The following is a 22,862-nucleotide window of genomic DNA, read 5'->3' on the forward strand; positions in this document are numbered from 1 at the left end:
GACCCCTTGAAGCATTTATCACTCAAAAGTCACAGCTGTGAACAATTTTGTCCGCGTTTTACGCCATTTTTACGGACTCACCAGAAAACCTTCCAAAATGACACCAAAATGAATTTTCATGGCGGAAATGTTAAGGGCACATACCCAATAGTGAGATAGAGCTGGTGTATGTTACTTTTTGAGATTAATACATGAAAGATTTTACGTAAAACATTGTGTGGCACTCCGATGTCCAAAACGCACGTTTTGTGCTTTTTACTAGCGATGTCGGTCATTTTTTTTTTCATTCTATCTCCCGTCGGTTGGTCTCGCTCTGTCGGTCTCTCTGTCTTGTCTGTCCCCCTCTCACAGTCTGTCGGTCATTCTCCCCCCTTTCTCTTACTTACCGTTCCCCGATCACTGCCGCGGTGCTGCACAGCTGTGTTCACTAAACTCCAGTGGCTTTTCCTCTTTTCAAAAAGCCGGAGATTAAACAATCTCGTATTCCCTGCTTTCCTGCTTTTCGGCGCCTATGATTGGTTGCAGTGAGACATGCCCCCACGCTGAGTGACAGGTGTCTCACTGCACCCAAACACAGCAGCCGGTGTGTGTGTGTATACTGTGCAGTGAAATAAATAATTAAATAATTTAAAAAAACGGCGTGCGGTCCCCCCAATTTTAATACCAGCCAGATAAAGCCATACGGCTGAAGGCTGGTATTCTCAGGATGGGGAGCTCCACGTTATGGGGAGCCCCCCAGCCTAACAATATCAGTCAGCAGCCGCCCAGAATTGCCGCATACATTAGATGCGACAGTTCTGGGACTGTACCCGGCTCTTCCCGATTTACCCTAGTGCGTTGGCAAATCGGGGTAATAAGGAGTTAATGGCAGCCCATAGCTGCCACTAAATCCTAGATTAATCATGTCAGGCGTCTCCCCGAGATTCCTTCCATGATTAATCTGTAAATTACAGTTAAAAAACACACACACCCGAAAAATCCTTTATTAGAAATAAAATACACTAACAAAGTCCCTCATCACCAATTTATTAACCCCGACAAACTCTCCATGTCCGGCGTAATCCACGGACCTCCAGCGTCGCGTCCAGTTGTGCTGCATGAAGGTGATAGGAGCTGCAGAATACACCGCCGCTCCGGTCAGCTTCACACAGCAACTGAGGTGAGTATAGCGATCAGCTGAGCTGTCACTGAGGTTGCCTGGATCCAGCGGTGGATGCAGCGGTGGCCGCGGGTAACCTCAGTGACAGCTCAGCTGATCGCGCTACTCACCGCCGCTCCGGTCAGCTCCATGCAGCAATTGAGGTGAGTATAGCGATCAGCTGCTGAGGTTAATCGCGGCACCGCTGGATCCAGCGGTGGCCGTGAGTTACCTGACTGACAGCAGCTGATCGCGCTACTCACCTCAGTTGCTGTGTGAAGCTGACCGAAGCGGCGGTGTATTCTGCAGCTCCTGTCACCTGAATGTAGCAGAGCTGGATGCGACGCTGGAGGACTGTGGAGTACGCCGGACATGGAGGGTTTGTCGGGGTTAATAAATTGGTGATGAGGGACTTTGTTAGTGTTTTTTATTTCTAATAAAGGATTTTTCGTGTGTGTGTTTTTTTAACTGTAATTTACAGATTAATCATGGAAGGTATCTCGGGGAGACGCCTGACATGATTAATCTAGGATTTAGTGGCAGCTATGGGCTGCCATTAACTCCTTATTACCCCGATTTGCCAACGCACTAGGGTAAATCGGGAAGAGCCGGGTACAGTCCCAGAACTGTCGCATCTAATGTATGCGGCAATTCTGGGCGGCTGCTGACTGATATTGTTAGGCTGGGGGGCTCCCCATAACTTGGAGCTCCCCATCCTGAGAATACCAGCCTTCAGCTGTATGGCTTTATCTGGCTGGTATTAAAATTGGGGGGACCGCACGCCGGTTTTTTTAATTATTTATTTATTTATTTTACTGCACAGTATAGACACGCCCACCGGCTGCTGTGATTGAGTGCAGTGAGACACCTGTCACTCAGCGTGGGGGCGTGTCTCACTGCAACCAATCATAGGCGCCTGTGGGCGTGGAAAGCATGGAATATGAGATGGCTGTGTGCAGAGCACAGCGCGCCCGCCGGTATAAAGGCTCGGTCACGCTGTGCAGGCCGGCCAATCACTGCAATTCCACAACTAACAGGGCTGTGGCATTGCAGTCGTCTGCCAGCCAATCCCTGCATGAGGGCTGGCTCTCAAAAGAGCGCCAACATGCAGGGATGAAGACCACGAGTACAGCACGAATATCGCGAAATTACTCGGTACCCGCCGAGTAGCCCGAGTACAGTGATACTCGTGCGAGTACCGAGTAGTAACAAGCATACTCGCTCATCACTAGTGCTGATCTAAATAAGACATGTGGGAAATGTAGTTTATTAACTACTATCTGTAGCACCTGGCATTGCCCGGGATAGTAACTGTCTCTCTGTTTCTCTCCCAGTCTCTGTCTGTCTCCCTCTATAGCTGTGCCTCTCTGTCTGTCTCCTTCTCTGTCTCTATCTCTTTTTCTGTCTCTTTTTCTGTCTGTCTCTCTATCTCTTTCCCTGTCTGTCTCTTTCCCTGTCTGTCCCTTTCCCTGTCTGTCTGTCTCTTTCCCTGTCTGTCTTTTTCCGTCTCTTTGTATGTGTCTGTCTCTTTGTCTGTTTCTTTGTCTCTTTCACTGTCTGTCTCTTTCACTGTCTGTCTCCTTGTCTGTCTCTGCCTGTCTCTTTCCCTGTCTGTCTCTTTCCCTGTCTGTCTGCCTGTCTCTTTCCCTGTCACTTTCTATGTCTTCTTGCCTGTCTGTCTCTTTCCCTGTCTCTTTCCCTGTCTCTATGTCTTTCTGTCTGTCTGTGTCTGTCTGTCTGTGTCTGTGTCTGGCTGCATTGTGACACACCAACATTCCATTTATGGCATGGCTGTGTATTCTTCTGAAGTTCTGGCTGCATTGTGGCTCCCAGCTCCATTGACTTTAATGGAGGCAGTTTTTTTGGCGAATAACTGTAAAGCACGAGGTTGAAATTTCCCCTCAAAACAGTGTCTACGACGTTCCCTGAGTCAAATGGAGTGTCTGTGCAAAATTTTGTGATTGTACATGGAATGGTGCAAATTCATTTAGCGGACATACACACATACATACATATATATACATGCACTCAGCTTTATATATTAGATTTTGATTGACAGAACTCTCTGGTTTAAAGGCATAAAAATTAAAAGTTTGAAAATTGCAAAGTTTTCAAAATTTCAGTCAAATTTTTTATTTGTTTTCGACAAATAAAAGCAAATAATATCATTCTAAATTTATAACTATCCTGAACTACAAAATGTCACAAAAAACATTGTCAGAATCACCTGGATCCGTGGAAACATTCCAGAGTTATAACCTATGAAAGTGACACTGGTCAGAATTGAAAAAAATGGCCTGGGCTTTAAGTATAAAATTGGTTTCATCCCTAAGGGTTTAAAAAAGCCACATGGGGTCCCTTGTATTTTGATACACAGCAAAGTCCGGCTGTACTTTTTTTTTTATTTCGGCCGAACCCGCGGACCCCGAACATTTGCGGTTTTGCCTAACACTAGAAGTAAGCATGGTGTGTTTTTTAAATGCTGCGGTAAATTTCTATCCTCAATATTGCCCATATTGTAGTGTCCTCAAAGATGAGCAATGCATCTACTGTTCCATCATACATTACCATCAGTGAGGCAAGATCCCAAACATACAGCTAATGACATTAAGCAACACAGAAGAAAAAGGAATTCTGGAAGTGATGATTTGGAAGTGTTGATATAGATCACTCAGAGCCCTAATCTCAACAACTTTTAGTTTATCTGGGATTTTAAGATAACATCATGGAGAATTGATGCTTTGATGCTGTTTTGAATTCAAAATCAATGTCATTAATTTTATTTCAATTTCTCTTTTATTCGTTCACTTTGCATTTTGTTAATTCATAAAAATAAGCTATTCACACATTTGTATTTTAAAACATTCTAATTTTGCAATATTTTTTTCTCAACTGCCTAAAACGTTTGCACAGTACTGTATATTGATGGCATTATTGGTTGGTACCACCATTAATAGCTAACTCAAGGACTTACACATACTGGCACTATTTTTTATAAGGACAAATATTCTTTAAAGGATAATAATCATCTACCATACTGTTTGATTGTTATATTTAAATGTCAAAAGATTTACCTGTACTTAGGATGTATTATTCCATAGATAATCGGATTATAAATTGCAGAAGCTTTAGCTATAACTGCAGGAACTGTTTTGGAATACGGTGTTAAAGATTTACCGTGGCTAAAAGAGAAATGAATAAATAATGAGTACATAATATGAACATTTTCATCTAATACCAAAATAAAAAAGACATTCTTTATTTATTAAGCAATAGATTTAGGGTAGTGTTGAGCAAGTAGTTGACTATTCGTACTCGCTATGCTGTTAGCAAATACTGTCCGCTACTTGCATATTTGTTACAAGTAGCGGGTGCAGTGTAAGTCAATGGGAAATACTCGCTAAGTAAGTAACCCGAAAGCCATGCTATTCGCTACTCGTACGAAAAGTACGGCTTTAGGGTTACTCGCTACTTAGAAATGAAAAAGTGTCGATGCTCTACCAGATCATAAACAAACAGCCAAGCAATGGTATAAATAATATTGTGGTGACAATTAAAATATAACTTTTAATGATAATTTGTTAAAAAAGTTACCACACAACACGTAGGGTTGTAAAACCAACCTATAATCAATAACAGAGCAAGTATAGTATATAGCTCTCACTATCACAACACGGACAAATTAACAGTGAGTGCGCCGATAGGCGGGGAAAGCAGGGAATACTAGATTGATTAATGAGCGTCCAGCTTTTTCAAAATAGTAAAAGCCGCCGGAGTTTTTTTAACAGCTGTGCAGCGCCGCGCCGGTGATCGGGGAACGGTGAATATGAGAGAGGGGGGAGACTGACCGACAGACTGAGAGAGGGACAGACAAGACAGAGAGACCGACCGACAGACAGAGAGAGAGACTGACTGACGGACTGAGGGAGATTGACTGACATACACAGAAAAAAAAATGACCGACATCGTTAGAAAAAAAGCACAAAACGTACACGGAGCATACGGAGATATATCCGTGTCACGTACGTGTGCTCACGAACCCATAGACTTTAATTGGGTGCGTGTGTGCGTGTTCCGTGCAGAAAACGGACATGCATCTGTGTAATACAGATACACATACGTTTCACGCACACGGACACACGGACCGTACAGAATAACGCACGTGTAACTACAAACATTAAATAACATTGGATCACGTGTGTCTGTGTCTCTGGTACATACCTAAACCGACCAAACACGCACGTGTTTCACGGACGTGTGAAGGGGGCCATAAGCTGTATGCAAAAAACATTCAGAGGAAAAAAAACAGCTCAAAGAAAGGATCTTATTTATAAGACTTTTTTCTTGTTTACTTGATATATATTAAGCAAATAACAACCATTATCATAATTTCCCTTCAAGGAAACATTTGATTTATGTATACTGTATGAAAAGCACAAATGACGTATCAACTCATTTAAATCCTTTGCAAGAAATCCTTTTGAAATAAAGTTGACCACACCGTATATCTTATATGGAAACATAACGAATAATCCTGCTAAAGAATTGGCCTAATGTGCCATAATTTATTCCGGACATGGTGAGATATGCTGCACCTTTGAAAATTGATGCATATAAAGTTAAAATACAATGCATGGAAAGGCAGAAAAATAGCAAGGACTTTGTATGCCGTGTTTACTGCTGCTAATGTGTCTTCTGCAGTCTATTTGGTTCAAAAATGAGTCGTATGTGCAATAATTAATGGTAAGGAATAGGTTATATACTGCACTCTGATATACTTACCCTGCTGTAAGAAAGGAAACCATTGTGAGCTGCTTTGCACGAAGGAATCAAAGATAATAAGAATCGAAGATAATGCTGTCGACATGGTTCCCATGTTAACATGTTGGTAAACGTGGAAGCAATGCCCTAAAATGTACCTGTGATAAGGAGTGTGATCATTTATACATGGTCTGTTACATACCAAGCATTTGAGTGAATTGACATGTCCTTTGTATTTTTCATATGGTATAAATAAATTAAATGTTTCCTTGAAGAGAAATTATGCTAATGGTTGTTATTGCTTATTATATATGAAGTAAAAAAGAGAAAATTCTTATAAAAAGAAGCTTTCCTTGAATCACTTTTTTCTCTGAATGGTTTGGAGTCATTCCCATCTCTTCTGACTCCATGAAGTAGAGACTCCATGATTAGATTATACAGCCAGAGCTTGTCTCTAAAGACTTTCCTCTTCGTCTTTAGCAGCACTTTTCAACACAGTGTGCTTAAAAATAAAGTATTATTACACTACCCCATAAATATTAAATATCTCCCATGCTGCACCCTGGAATAAATAACTGTTGGTCTTGCATCTCCAAAATATCCCCCCACGCTGCCCTTTTCCATAATATTACCCCTACACTGCCCACTCTCCATAATATATCCCCCAAGCTACTTCTCTCCATAATGTCCCCCCACACAGCCCCTCTGCAAAATATCCCCCAATTCCGCCCTTTACCAAAATATCTCCTCCACACTGGCTCTCTCTATAATATTCCTCCCATGCCACTTCTCTGCATAATGTTCCCCACACTGCCTCTCTCCATAATATTCCCCCCAATCTTCCCTACTCTATAATATTCCCTCACGCTACCTCTCTCCACAATGTCCCCCTACACTTCCCCTCTCCAAAATATTCCCCCAATGCTGCCCCTCTGCAAAATATCCACCGTATGCCGCCCCTCTCCAAAGGACACTCCCACTGCCACTCTGAAAAATACCCACCCTCACACAAACACAGAAGTTTGATTAACTTGGAGTTATATTCGGTTGGTTGTGTTCCCTTTAATTTTTTGAGCAGTATATATATATATATATATATATATATATATATATACTACCTGTAGTACCCGGGTGTTGCTCGGGATAGTAACTGTCTCTCTGTCTCTCTCCCAGTCTTTGTCTGTGTGTCGCTGCCTGTCTGTCTCGATGTCTGTCTCTTTCCTTGTCTGTCTATTTCTATCTCTCTGTCTGTATTTGCATCAGTCTATCTGTCTCAATCTCTGTATCTGTCTGTCTCTCTCTCTCTGCCCGTCTGTCTCTTTACCTATCTATCTCTTTGCCCGTCTGTCTCTTTGCCCGGCTGTCTTTTTGTCCGGCTGTCTCTTTGCCCGGCTGTCTCTTTGCCCGGCTGTCTGTTTCTAGGTCTGTCTCTTTCCTGGTCTGTCTCTTTCCTCGTCTATCTTTTTCCTGGTCTGTCTCTTTCCCGGTCTGTCTCTTTTCTGGTCTGTCTCTTTCCTGGTCTGTCTCTTTCCTGGTCTGTCTCTTTCCTAGTCTGTCTCTTTCCCGGTCTGTCTCTTTCCTGGTCTGTCTCTTTCCCGGTCTGTCTCTTTCCTGGTCTGTCTCTTTCTAGGTCTGTCTCTTTGCCCGTCTGTCTCTTTGCCCGTCTGTCTCTTTGCCCATCTGTCTCTTTGCCGGGCTGTCTCTTAACAGAGCTGTCTCTTTCCAGGGCTGTCTCTCTACAGGTCTGTCTCTTTTCCGCTCTGTCTCTTTCCCGCTCTGTCTCTTTCTAGGTCTGTCTCTTTGGGCATCTGTCTCTTTGGGCATCTGTCTCTTTGCCCAGCTGTCTCTTTGCCCAGCTGTCTCTTTGCCCGGCTGTCTCTTTGCCCAGCTGTCTCTTTGCTGGTTTGTTTCTTTGCCGGGCTGTCTCTTTGCCGGGCTGTCTCTTTGCCCGGCTGTCTCTTTCCAGGGCTGTCTCTTTCCAGGGCTGTCTCTTTCCCCGGCTGTCTCTTTCCCATTCTGTCTCTTTCCCAGTCTGTCTCTTTCCCAGTCTGTCTCTCTATATCTGTCTTTTTCTGTCTCTCTCTATCCGTCTATCCTATCTTATACTAACAGTTTATTTTGTTCCTATAGCAACCACTGACAGTTGCTATTTATAGCCTGCAGCTCCCAGCTCCATTCAGTTTAATGGCTGCAGGATTTTTGTAGAGTAACTGGAAAGCACGGGGTTAAATTTTCGAGCCCAAACATAGTCTATGACGTTCACTGATGGAGTGTCTGTGCAAAATTTCGTGATTGTAAATGTGACAGTGCGGATTCCTTTAGCGGACATACACACACACACACACGTACACTGAGCTTTATATATTATATATATATATATATATATATATATATATATACAGTCAGGGCCAGAAATATTTGGACAGTGACACAAGTTTTGTTATTTTAGCTGTTTACAAAAACATGTTCAGAAATACAATTATATATATAATATGGGCTGAAAGTGCACACTCCCAGCTGCAATATGAGAGTTTTCACATCCAAATCGGAGAAAGGGTTTAGGAATCATAGCTCTGTAATGCATAGCCTCCTCTTTTTCAAGGGACCAAAAGTAATTGGACAAGGGACTCTAAGGGCTGCAATTAACTCTGAAGGCGTCTTCCTCGTTAACCTGTAATCAATGAAGTAGTTAAAAGGTCTGGGGTTGATTACAGGTGTGTGGTTTTGCATTTGGAAGCTGTTGCTGTGACCAGACAACATGCGGTCTAAGGAACTCTCAATTGAGGTGAAGCAGAACATCCTGAGGCTGAAAAAAAAGAAAAAATCCATCAGAGAGATAGCAGACATGCTTGGAGTAGCAAAATCAACAGTCGGGTACATTCTGAGAAAAAAGGAATTGACTGGTGAGCTTGGGAACTCAAAAAGGCCTGGGCGTCCATGGATGACAACAGTGGTGGATGATCGCCGCATACTTTCTTTGGTGAAGAAGAACCCGTTCACAACATCAACTGAAGTCCAGAACACTCTTAGTGAAGTAGGTGTATCTGTCTCTAAGTCAACAGTAAAGAGAAGACTCCATGAAAGTAAATACAAAGGGTTCACATCTAGATGCAAACCATTCATCAATTCCAAAAATAGACAGGCCAGAGTTAAATTTGCTGAAAAACACCTCATGAAGCCAGCTCAGTTCTGGAAAAGTATTGTATGGACAGATGAGACAAAGATCAACCTGTACCAGAATGATGGGAAGAAAAAAGTTTGGAGAAGAAAGGGAACAGCACATGATCCAAGGCACACCACATCCTCTGTAAAACATGGTGGAGGCAACGTGATGGCATGGGCATGCATGGCTTTCAATGGCACTGGGTCACTTGTGTTTATTGATGACATAACAGCAGACAAGAGTAGCTGGATGAATTCTGAAGTGTACCGGGATATACTTTCAGCCCAGATTCAGCCAAATGCCGCAAAGTTGATCGGACGGCGCTTCATAGTACAGATGGACAATGACCCCCAAGCATACAGCCAAAGCTACCCAGGAGTTCATGAGTGCAAAAAAGTGGAACATTCTGCAATGGCCAAGTCAATCACCAGATCTTAACCCAATTGAGCATGCATTTCACTTGCTCAAATCCAGACTTAAGACAGAAAGACCCACAAACAAGCAAGACCTGAAGGCTGCGGCTGTAAAGGCCTGGCAAAGCATTAAGAAGGAGGAAACCCAGCGTTTGGTGATGTCCATGGGTTCCAGACTTAAGGCAGTGATTGCCTCCAAAGGATTCACAACAAAATATTGAAAATAAAAATATTTTGTTTGGGTTTGGTTTATTTGTCCAATTACTTTTGACCTCCTAAAATGTGGAGTGTTTGTAAAGAAATGTGTACAATTCCTACAATTTCTATCAGATATTTTTGTTCAAACCTTCAAATTAAACGTTACAATCTGCACTTGAATTCTGTTGTAGAGGTTTCATTTCAAATCCAATGTGGTGACATGCAGAGCCCAACTCGTGAAAATTGTGTCACTGTCCAAATATTTCTGGACCTAACTGTATATACACAGTACAGATCAAAAGTTTGGACACACGTTCTCATTCAAAGAGTTTTCTTTATTTTCATGAAAATTGTAGATTCACATTGAAGGCATCAAAACTATGAATTAACACATGTGGAATGAAATACTTAACAAAAAAGTGTGAAACAACTGAAAATATGTCTTATATTCTAGGTAATTCAATGTAGCCACCTTTTTCTTTGTTTACTGCTTTGCACACTCTTGGCATTCTCTTGATGAGCTACAAGAGGTAGTCATGGGAATTGGTCTTCCAACTGTTTTAAAGGAGTTCCCAGAGATGCTTAGCACTTGTTAGCCCTTTTGCCTACACTCTGAGGTCCAGCTCACCCCAAACCATCTCGATTGTGTTCAGGTCTGGTTACTGTGGAGGCCAGGTCATCTGGTGTAGCACCCCATCACTCTCCTTCTTAGTCAAATAGCCCTTACACAGCCTGGAGGTGTGTTTGGGGTCATTGTCCTGTTGAAAAATAAATGATGGTCCAATTAAACGCAAACCGGATGGAATAGCATGCCACTGCAAGATGCTGTGGTAGCCATACTGGTTCAGTATGCCTTCAATTTTGAATAAATCCCCAACAGTGTCACCAGCAAAGCACCCCCACACCATCACACCTCCTCCTCCATGCTTAACGGTGGGAACCAGGCATGTAGAGTCCATAAGTTCACCTTTTCTGCTCGCATAAAGACATGGTAGTTGGATCCAAAGATCTCAAATTTGGACTCATCAGACCAAAGCACAGATTTCCACTGGTCTAATGTAAATTCCTTGTGTTCTTTAGGCCAAACAAGTCTCTTCTGCTTGTTGCCTGTCCTTAGCAGTGGTTTCCTAGCAGCTATTTTACCATGAAGGCCTGCTGCACAAAGTCTCCTCTTAACAGTTCTTCTAGAGATGTGTCTGCTGCTAGAACTCTGTGTGATAGCCATGCTGGTAGCATGACTCTATAACCCACACAAGTGGCACAAGTAGTGCAGCTCATCCAGGATGGCATAATCAATGCAAGCTGTGGCAAGAAGGTTTGCGGTGTCTGTCAGCTTAGTGTCCAGAGGATGGAGGCACTACCAGGAGACAGGCCAGTACACAAGGAGATGTAGAGGGGGCCATAGGAGGGCAACAACCCAGCAGTAGGACCACTACCTCCGCCTTTGTGCACGGAGGAACAGGAGAAGCACTGCCAGAGCCCTTAAAAATGACCTTCAGCAGGCCACAAATGTGCATGTGTCTGAAAAAACGGTTAGAAACCAACTCCATGAGGATGGTATTAAGGCTCGACGTCCACAAATGGGGGTTGTGCTCACATCCCAATACCGTACAGGATGCTTGGCATTTGCCATACAACACCAGTATTGGCAAATTCACCGCTGGTGCCCTGTGCTCTTCACAGATGAAAAACGGTTCACATTGAGCAAATGTGACAAACGTGACAGAGTCCGGAGATGCCGTGGAGAGTGATCTGCTGCCTGCAACATCCATCAGCATGACCGGTTTGGCAGTAGGTTAGTAATGGTGTGGGGTAGCATTTCTTTGGAGGTCCGCACAGACCTCCATGTGCTTGCCAGAGGTAGCCTGACTGTATTAGGTACCAAGATGAGATCCTCAGACCCCTTGTGAGACCATACTGTATATGTATAAATATATATATATTGTAACGATGTGGGGCCCCAAGTGTATGGGGGCCACACATCAGGTATCAGGATTAACGCACACCGGAACAATTTGTCTTTTTAACAGACCATATGGTTTATTAACAGCTCAAATAAACCATGCTAGGTCCCATAACAGAAAGATGCCACGCCTTGGCTTTATCCTCAAAGTCCAACACATAACGTAAAGTCCACACACTCTTGGACTTCCTCACATGTGTCACTGACCCTTGTCAGTACTTGGCTTTGTCCTCAAAGTCCAACATATAATATACAGTCCACACACTCTTGGACTTCCTCACACGTGTCACCGACCCTTGTCAGTACTTGGCTTTAACCTTAAAGTCCAATCCGGGTTACCTTCCTCTGAAGGCGGCTAGTGTCCTTACCAAGTTCCCCCTGGCTCCAGCCAGGCTTTGCACATGGACTTAAAAGCCCCTTCCTTCAGGAGAAGGTCTCCTGAGCAGAGCAAAACACCCTGCTTCTGCTCTCCCCGTTTCCAGCACACACACTGGAAGTCTAGAGTCAGTCTCTCTTTAGACTGCCCTAGACACACTCCTCCCAGGTTCAGAGACAGGATTGCTTTAACCCCTGGAGCCACACCCACAGGTGGTAAGGAGCGTGTAATCAGCATCACACACCCTTCCATGGCTCTGCATGTAATGCAATCCTGTGGAACCCCAGGTCCCAGCCAACTTCACATTGCAGAGCACCCACGCTTCTGCAAAACATACCGGCCCTTTGTAATACAGCCGGTTGATACCTCACAATATATATATATATATATATATATATATATATATATATGTGACGCCCTGGCAAAATCAGGTAGTCACAGCTAGGCCCCCGCATAACACCTTCCCTCATTAGGAAACACACAGCCAACCAGTAAACCCTAGTCACTCCCCCTTAGGGAAAGATAGACACACTAGTGGGCGTGACCAGGCGGTTGGGACATGCCCACCCAGGGGTCCAGACAGCAGGAAAAGCAGCAGATAAGCTTAGAGTTCAGTTTGGAGAGGAGTGTGGGCTGGAGCTAAAGGTAGCTCTAGCGGTGAAGTTCAAGTTGAATGGTACCAGGGTAGGAGCCCTGGTGCCTTGGCTAGGAGGCAGATGGTGGTCTCCGTCAGCAGGAGACGGGAAGATGACTCGGTGGAACCGAGGTGGACCGGGTCAGGGTTGTAGCCCGTCAGTACCAACACAGGGAACCGACCTGGAAACCGTAGCACAAAGGGGAGTACTCGGACCCTGAAGCCAGGAACCAGAAACAAGTGGAACTGGTTAATTAACCGATTGAGGCCAGGACTAGAGGTCCTGTAACACCCAAAGTCCCTCATAGAAGACAACAGCCCACCGATTAGGGATAAGAGGTCACCGCCAGGGCCCATAGATCTGACGGGCTAGTGTCTGTGGGCACGGCTCCTTAGGCCACATCCAGCCAGTAGCGGACTCCTACGTTTCAAACAGGGAAGTCATTTCTACTAAAACAGTGCAAAGGACAGAGATAGAGACCACCAGCCGGGTTGAGGATCCTGAACACAACTGGGCGCGGCACCGCCCACCGCCACCTTGGTTTACCAGAGACTTGTGTGTTCTACTAACAGTGAGTACACCAGCACCCTCTGCGGTCATCATCTCCCCTGCATGCACCAACCGGGTCCTGGGGCCACCATCCTTGCCCACAGAGGAGTTAACAACTTGCTGCACAACATCTCTCCCGGGTGCCCCGTAACAGCAGTGGTGGTGTCCCACCTCACCACATACCGTGGGTGGCGTCACAAACTTACTATGGTCTAGCCCATACATCTACATCCCCCCCATTTATTCGGCATGTCCGCAAGACCCCCTGGTCCGGAGACCCTCGAGCCACCACCCTTGAAGGTCTGGGCCCGAGCAGTGAGCGGCTGCTGGCACGGGGGCGGCACATATATATCAGTCCTATCAGTATACAGCAGATTATATACATCAGTCACTTAGTATACAGCACATTATATCAATCTCTCAGTATAACACACATTATATATATCAGTCCCTCAGTATACAGCTCATTACGTATATCTGTCCCTCAGTATACAGATCATTATGTACATCAGTTTTATCAGTATACAGCTAATTATATATATCAGTCCCCTCAGTATACGGTTCATTATATACATTGGAGAGCAAAATTAGAGAACAATGCATGATCACTTGCTTTTTTCAAAATTAATGTTATCTACATTGATCAACATTTGAAGGTTTTTTGTAGAACAGTGTTTTACAAAAGATCCAAAGTTTATCAAGCTAAAAGCTTTATTTTGCCAAAAACATGATGACCATAGTTAGAGAATAACAATGACTGTAACACAGAGAACGATTATAACTAAGTTTTCTGAAGGTAACAACAGTCACAATCAGTAGGAAGTGTACAGGCCTTTGCTTTGAATGACTTCAGCACACCTGAGGCCACAGGATATCACTAGTCTCTCACACTGTTCTGGAGTTTTTTGGTCCATCTTCTCCCAGTGTCTTCTACAGTTCTTTGACTGTTGTGGGTTTCTTGGCCATAACTTTGTCACCAAGGATTTTCCAGAGGTTTTCCATTGGGTTTAGATCAGGACTTTGTGCTGGCCATTTCATTGTTTTAATGTTTTCTGTTCCAAGGAATTACTTTACCCATTTTCTGTGTGATGGGGGCATTGTCCTGCATAAATATTGCTGACTGATTGAGTGATGAACGCAATGAAGGAATCACGTGTTGTTGAAGAAGGTTTTGACACTCACTTGCATTCACTCTGCCATGTAGCTGTATAAGAGGTCCAACTCCTGCTGCAGAAAACATTTCCCAAACCATGACACTTCCTCCACCATTTTTCACTGACTTCTTAACACACTTTGGGTTCAGTCTTTCCCCAGTTTGTCGACAAACATAATGTTTCCCATCAGACCCAAATAAATTAAACTTGCTTTCATCACTAAGATTAACTGTGGACTACTTCTCCTCCAGTTTGGCCACTGCAGAGTGGGTTTTTAGCCCAACTGCTCTTAAACATCATGACACTGTATGATGAGACAGATCCTTACCATCTTCAGTGCTGAACTGCTGAGCAATTCCTGCTGCAGTGTTGAAATGATTACCCATGGAGATTCTTCACATTATCCTACCCTCTCTTGCATTTGGCTTTCGAGGGTGATCGGCCTTCTTGGGGGACTTGAAAGAGTTTATGATCTTGTAAACATGCAATATTAGGAAAATCATAAACTTGGAATGACCAACTTCTCTTGCTATGACTGATGGGGTCACCCCTTTGGCCTTCATCTGGACAACCTGCTGCCATAGAGTTTGAGCCACTTTGGAATGGCACACCATTTTTGCAGTCAGTTCATACTGGAAAGTTATGCTGCCAGTTAGGGTATGTGCCCACGTTCAGGACTCACTGCGTTCTGAACGCAGCAGGTCCTGACCTGCGGGGTGTACTAACATGCTAGTCCATACAGTGTCACCAGCGGTGACAGGTTTACTTTAACATTTAGGAAATTGTGTGTTGTTCTCCAATTTTGATCTCCATTGTACATTATTCACTAATGCTGCAATAAAATTAAAAATGTGCCAATAAAAATGCTCACCACCCGGGCGTAGAATGGGTTCCATACCTAGCATAATATAATGCTGAACACGTCCTTCTGTCTGAAGGCAGGATCGAACAGTTTGATTGGCTAAAGCTGGGATCGACCCATTTGATTGGCCAAAGGGACTATTTTTTTTTAAAAAAAAGGTTAGCCGCTGCAGAAGTAAATGAGGTCTCATATATGAAAATTGCCTATACCGTCCATCACCTCCGCCTGCCCACACTATCATCTTGGTGTACGGAGGCCACTGACCGGAGCGCTGTGGTGCAGGGCATAGGTTGTGTGGGCCAGGGTTGTGGGATGCAGGGATTTGGCTTCTGCACTGGGGAACGCGGGGTCTTCGTGAAGGCTGCACAGAGCTGTGTGTTTAAAGAGGCTTGCAGTGGTGTCTCAGAGCAGGACGCTTGTGCAGCAGGAGGTGGAGGACCTGCTGAAGCAGATACAGCAGTGCAGGGGCCGGCCAAGGTCACTGACACCACTGCGCCGACCACAAGGGTGCACGCTGCTGCTCTCTGTTATCTGCCAATACACACACAACTCCCAATGGATTGAAAAATAGAAATAGAAACCTGCACAAGGGAAAACTGGTGAAAATGCAAGACATAAAAGAGATGATGGCCAGATACATTGTTATTCATTATGTCTTCACAGAGGACAGCTTATACTGAAAAGTTATTTGAAAGTACAGTTACCCCTTAAATACATACTAATATATGCATGTTATATACTCAACTATAACTTATCATACATTAATTATTACTTTTATTTATATAGAATTATTAATATTATTTTGCTTACCCAGCCCATGCTATCAATGTTACACAAGCATAGGGAGACCAAGACAATACGTAAACAGTTATAATGACAAAAGCAATCTTTGCCATTTTCCATTCATTCTTTATAGACGGTGACAACAAGGATTGCCGTCCACAGGATGCAAGCTTCTGAACATTCCTGAGAAAAAACAGATAGTATATATTAAAAGAAAGAGGTGGATGCTGCAATCATTTTATATGGGAATTAATGCCATAGGATTCTATTGTGGCTCTTAATCCTCATTGAAACACTTTTGCATGAACACTTTTAAGATCAACTTGTTTATTTTAATAACAGAGATCTATAGTATGAAAAATGTAAAATGTTTCCATTTAAGGTTGTATTAAAATACTTAAAAAATACAAAGCCTATTAGTATGTTTTACAAAATAAAATATATTATCTTAGGGAGGTTGCTTTTCTTGGCAATGCAATGCTGCTTAAAAACTCCTCATTTCCATAAAGACTAATAAATCCTTCCAATCTTTCATATCTGGTAATGTCTGCCTTAACAGCTGCCCCATTACAAAAATCTGGTATTAATTTTAATCTAATTCCTGAAGAGGGTTCATATCAGCTACAGTTTGGACATTGGCAACAACGAGAAATAAGCTTTATTCACTGTATTGAGATGCACATTTCTATAAAACGTACTAAACTTACAATGAAAACTTTGACCGACACATATACCACTGCATCGTAATGCAAGTGATTACGGTCACATTGTGACCCTGCATGGGCCTGGATCCACAGTAAGCAAATTGGGTCTGTCAGATTTTTAGCTATTGACTTTACATGGTTCTATATGGGTTGCCCACACTATGCAATGGCATACAGCGATCCTTGGCTGCAAAACCTTTTGCAGCCAAGGCTGCCTTGCAGACCCATCTTAAGGGTGCTTTACACGCTGCGACATTCGTGCGACATTGGTAATCGCTGCCGTAGTGAACATTATCGCTACGGCAGCGTCACACGCACATACCTTTTCAGCGACATCGCTGTGACCGCCGAACAATCCTTCCTTCAAGAGGAAGGTGCGTTCGGCGTCACATTGACGTCACTGCGGCGTCACTAAGCGGCTGCCCAACAGCAGAGGAGGGGCGGAGATGAGCGTCCGGAACATGCCGCCCATCTCCTTCCTTCCGCATTGCCTGTGGACGCAGGTAAAGAGATGTTCGTCGTTCCTGCGGCTTCACACATAGCGATGTCACTAACGGCGCCGGATGTGCGTCACTAATGACGTGACCTCGACGATATATCATTAGCGATGTCGCAGCATGTAAAGCACCCTTTAAGGATGTGAATAGAAACTCCTCAGACTCTGTAGGTTAATACTGTTAGAAATCTGCCCAACGTCTGTACATTAAAACCCGCTGATGGGAGGAAATTAATCTACTGGCAGCATTAGGGTTTCAGTCACATGGTAACACCAGAGCAGATTTAGTCACCGCTCTGTGTATGGAGAGTAGTGGCTGCAACTATGCATCCAGCACTGATTGACAGCCACTCAGTAGTAGAACAAGCTTTCAGTCAGTGTGGGGGGCTCTCGTGACTGAAACCCATTCTTGTTCTTCCACAGCCAAGTGTAATGTACAGGCTCTGGGCAGGATTCAAACACTTTTAACATAATGTAGATTAACCCCATATCTGAAGGTGAATAGCAATTTCATGAGACAGGTTCCCTTTAAAGAAATGATCCAAAAATTATCCTTTTTTGGAGGTCTGTTTTGCTACTGTTAATATACAGGTGGTCAAAACCGAAGACGGGTCAAGCAATTTTTTTTGCTAAACAAAAAAGCAAAAGTTTTTCATAAGGTGTCCAAAAATTATGCCTTTATTTAGGGAGAAAAATAGTTAAGGCCACTTTACACGCAACGACATCGCTAATGAGATGTCGCTGGGGTCACGGAATTCGTGACGCACATCCGGCCTCATTAGCGACGTCATTGCGTGTGACACGTATGAGCGACCGCTAACGATCCAAAATACTGACCACATCGTTAATTGTTGACACATCGTTTATTTTCAAAATGTCGTTGCTCGTTCTGGACGCAAGTTGTTCGCCGTTCCTGAGGCAGCACACATCGCTACTTGTGACAACCCAGGAATGATGAACAACAGCGTTTCTGCATCCTCCGGCAACGAGGTGGGAGTGACCTTCATGCAGCTGCTCTCCGTCCCTCTGCTTCTATTGGTGGGCCAGTGTGTGACGTCGCTGTGACGCCGAACGAACCGCCCCCTTAGAAAAGAGGTGGTTTGCCGGCCAGAGCAACATCGTTAGGCAGGTAAGTACGTGTGACGCGTACCTCCGATATTGTTTGCCACGGGCAGCGATTTGCCCATGATGCACAAACGACGGGGGCTGGTGCAATCTCTAGCGACATCGCTAGCGATGTCGCAGTGTGCAAAGGGCCCTGTATGCTCAGTACTTTTGAAAATAAACGTAATGATTTCTCAAATAGTAGTAAACCAATTATCTGTTTTTTAGATAGATCTGCAACAGGTTTGCTATTTTTAAAATGCATCGCAAGCAAATACTAAAGCTTTTTATCAAGCCTTTTAAAAATGATCGTTTTTTTAAGGGAGCAGGAACTGGCTAGCTCATTTCAAAGTAAAGAAGCAATGGCTTGTTGTCAATGTTGTCATCAAGCCTTTCAAAAATATTATCCCTAATTTATGAGCTGTTTGATGTTTGTAAACCCTCAAGAGAGTACGTTTCGCATCAGCACTACATTTTATCATTATAAAACATCATGTGCAGCTAGGAAAGTTGTGATCGGCATGGCTGCACAGTTGCAGTAGCCGCATAGTAGAAAATTAGGATAGTGCAGACTAGGAGATGTGGCTTGCGCCAGTTCTTGCCACTGGTCCAATCTACCCACCTAGAAATCGGATCGAGATTATCAATTATATTAAATACACCGTGTGCAGAATTATTGGGCAAGTTGTATGTTTGAGCATTTTTTTATTATTGATCAGCAACTATAATCTCAATCAACCCAAAAGACTCATAAATATCAAAGCTTAATATTTTTGAAAGTTATAGTGGTTTTTTTTTTTAGATTTGGCTATCTTAGGAGGATATCTGTTTTTGCAGGTAACTATTACTGTGTATAATTATTCGGCAACTTAATAGAAACCAAATATATTCCCATCTCACTTGTTTATTTTCACCAGGTAAATCAATATAACTGCACAAAATTTAGAAATAAACATTTCTGACATGCAAAAACAAAACCCTAAAAAATTAAACAGTCTACCATCCATAGATTCTGTCAGTTGCTTGATCTGTTTACGATCAACATTCCATGCAGCAGCCACCACAGCCTCCCAGACACTGTTGCGAGAGGTGTATTGTTTTCCCTCCCTGTAGATCTCACATTTTATGAGGGACCACAGGTTCTCTATGGGGTTCAGATCAGGTGAAAAAGGGAGCCATGTCATTATTTTTTTAATCTTTTAGACTTTTACTGGCCAGCCACGCTGTGGAGTAGTTGGATGCATTTGATGGAGCATTGTCCTGCATGAAAATCATGTTTTTCTTGAACGATACCGACTTCTTCCTGTACCACTGCTTGAAGAAGTTGTCTTCCAGAAACTGGCAGTAGGTCTGGGAGTTGAGCTTCACTCCATCCTCAACCCGAAAAGGTCCCACAAGTTCATCTTTGATGATACCAGCCCAGACCAGTACCCCACCTCCACCTTGCTGGCGTCTGAGTCGGAGTGGAGCTCTCTGCCCTTTACTGATCCAGCCTCTGGCCCATCCATCTGGCCCATCAAGAGTCACTCTCATTTCATCAGTCCATAAAACCTTTGAAAAATCAGTCTTTAGATATTTCTTGGCCCAGTCTTGATGTTTTATCTTATGTTTCTTGTTCAAAGGTGGTCGTTTTTCCGCCTTCCTTACCTTGGCCGTGTCCCTGAGTATAGCACACCTTGTGCTTTTTGATACTCCAGTAACGTTGCAGCTCTGAAATATGGCCAAACTGGTGGCAATGGCATCTTGGCAGCTTCCCTCTTGATTTTCCTCAATTCATGGGCAGTTATTTTGTACCTTTCTTGCCCAACACGCTTCTTGCGACCCTGTTGGCTATTTGCCATGAAACGCTTGATTGTTTGGTGATCACGCTTCCAAAGTTTGGCAATTTCAAGACTGCTGCATCCCTCTGCAAGACATCTCACAATTGTGGACTTTTCAGAGCCCGTCAAATCTCTCTTCTGACCCATTTTGCCAAAGGAAAGGAAGTTGCCTAATAATTAAGCACACCTTATATAGGGTGTTGATGTCATTACACCACACCCCTCCTCATTACAGAGATGCACATCACCTGATTTACGTAATTGGTAGTTGGTTCTCAAGCCTATACAGCTTGGAGTAGGACAACATGTATAAAAAGTATCATGTGATCAAAATACTCATTTGCCTAATAATTCTGCATGCAGAGTATACTGTACTGTATCTGTATCTACTCGTAGACCTAATTGCTGTCACTGGTGGGGAAGCTTTGGGACTGGAAAACCTTTCAGAGCAAGTCGTAGATCTTATCCTGCCAATAACCCAATTTGAACTCCCTTTCAGATTCTTGAAAAAATCCCCATTTTGCTTTTATAGCAATGGTCAAAAAGCTTGGCTATCCAATAATCATCCATTTGTTTAATAGAAATAGTATGCCTGTCCTCACCCAAGCATTCCAACATACAGCTTACCAGGCTGACAAGCATGACCAAGACACAAATTAATTCATTTACATTGTCCTGCTATGACAGTTGGCGGTCATGGCCATCATCGTCATCTTCGTTTAACTCTGGCTTTTTGTCATGCATAGAGAAACCAAAAGTATTAATACCAAGACTTGGTAGGCCTTATACAGGCCTAGGGAGCTAATCACATGGGAGTATGGCTGGCTACTTGTAAAGTCTGACATGACACACAAGAAAGTTTAGTGAAAGGGGGAGAAGAGAGCAAAGCCCAAACCCAAGACAGGTGTGTAACAGAAGAGGAAAAAATTGTGCGTAAATAGATTGTATTTTGCATTGCTTTTCTAAAATGAGCAGGTGACATAATTTCATGTGCTAATTCCTTGTTTTTGCAAGACATGATGTTCATGGCTTATTTTTCACTTCCAGAGCCTGCAGACTGATGAAGAATGATCTAATGGCAATGTGCATGCAATAGAATTCCCTTATATGAGATGCCCACACGTGTAACTCACCACCACCACCAAGAGACCTTTCAGGCAATATTAGGCCTCAAAGAATTACCGTATTTGTCATTTCATAGGACAATTATAGGACACACCCCAAATTTAGAGATAAAAAAATGTAAGAAAAAAAAATAGAGTCAGTCTTATACTCCGGTGTTGTCTTACCGTAGGGGAGCGGGGTCACAGGAGGCAGAGGCTGTGTTAGCAGCGGCAGCAGGTCCGTGGTGGCAGCAGCAGGTCAGTGGTGGCAGCGGCGGCAGTGGGTCAGTGGTGGCAGCGGCGGGTTAGTGGTGGCAGCGGCTGGCTAGTGGTGGAGCAGGCCAGTGCGGTGAGTGTCCCAGTCTGTCCGTGGTCCTGGCTTCAAATGATGGTGCCCGGAGCGGTGCGTGTGCAGATGGAGCTCTCATCCAAGAGCTCCATATGCGCACGTGTTGACTCCCGGTGCCATCATTTGAAGACGGATCCGCTGACAGACTGGGACACCTGCAGCACAGCCACCATAGTCCGCACAATCACCCGCCTGCCCAACCACACAGAGAGACAGCCGGCTGCCGGGACAAAGAGGCAGCCGGCTGCCAGCACCAGGCACCCAGCTGCCCGCACGCACCGACAGGCACCCGGCCGCCCGCACACAGAGCAGCACAGACAGCCATCCCAGTAAGCTATATTCGGATATTAAGACATAAAAGGCGTCTTATAATCTGAAAAATACGATACATTCCTCTTTTTGTTGCTTTTTATATCAGTATAGGGACTTACAAGACATGAGGAGCCTTGACGTTTGGGTTGCAAGCTTGTGTATTTTGGCCAAAATATTAACCAATACCTCATATATATTATTTATAGATTTTTTGAACATTATATTTTTATTCAGGATGCAGCCAAGCCCTTTAATATAGGCCTTGTAAACTGGAGTCTCCGTTCCTGTGTGGTGCATCTATATAGTGCTGGGAATCCTGCCTAGTCTAATAGTAAGCCAGACAATGTGCACCTGTGGCGCCCTGGACAAGCCAGGGGCCACAGAGAACAACACCCACACATCCCACACTCCCGGTCAGGCACACCAAAGTCAGACAGAAACCCTTGTTGCCTTCCTCCAGGGGCTGATGTTCACACCAGGAGGGTGGGCCAGGCGGTTGGCCCCGCCCACCGAGGAGTTCACAGTCCTGGAGGCGGGAAAAAGCAGACAGTTCAGTGAGGGAAGTGAAAGTGAGAGGAAGGAAAGTGTGGCAAGTGAGCAACTAACTGACAGTGTTCGGGTGTGTGGCCCGGGCGGTACAGCAAGGTTGGCAGACGGTGGTGACCGTCTGCAGGAGTGGCCTATCGGAGTTTACCGTAAGGACCGTGGACGGGCGGTGGCCCGGCGGTACCGGACCGGTACACAAAGAGAAGTCAGCACCATCTGGCAGGGGCGTATGGACCCCGGCAAGGCTAGGAGTCGCCGTGAATTTGCCAAATCCGTTAGCGAAGGGAACCTCCTGGGTTTCCCAGCAGTCAAGTCCCGACAGAAGGCAACAGTCCAACCGTGAGAGAGAAACACAGCCACCGCCAAGGCTACCGTTCCCAGGGTCAGAGCCTCCAGCCCATATCCAAGCTGGGGAGCGGGTTACCGGTGGGAA

The 22,862-nt window shown here is 44.2% G+C and overlaps 1 protein-coding gene across 1 annotated transcript in view; it reads right to left on the reverse strand.

Annotated features, from left to right (window-relative positions):
- LOC142312151 (melanopsin-B-like) overlaps positions 1-22,862 on the reverse strand; it is a 353,734-nt gene that overhangs the window by 117,997 nt on the left and 212,875 nt on the right. The window contains exons 6-7 of the mRNA XM_075351056.1: positions 16,023-16,178; positions 4,213-4,320 (exon numbers count right to left, since the gene is read on the reverse strand). Of these exons, the coding sequence (XP_075207171.1) occupies positions 4,213-4,320; positions 16,023-16,178 (264 nt within the window). The remainder of the gene's footprint in view (positions 1-4,212; positions 4,321-16,022; positions 16,179-22,862) is intronic.

The sequence above is a fragment of the Anomaloglossus baeobatrachus genome, chromosome 1 (assembly GCF_048569485.1).
Source record: "Anomaloglossus baeobatrachus isolate aAnoBae1 chromosome 1, aAnoBae1.hap1, whole genome shotgun sequence".
In the NCBI taxonomy this organism is placed as follows: Eukaryota; Metazoa; Chordata; class Amphibia; order Anura; family Aromobatidae; genus Anomaloglossus; species Anomaloglossus baeobatrachus.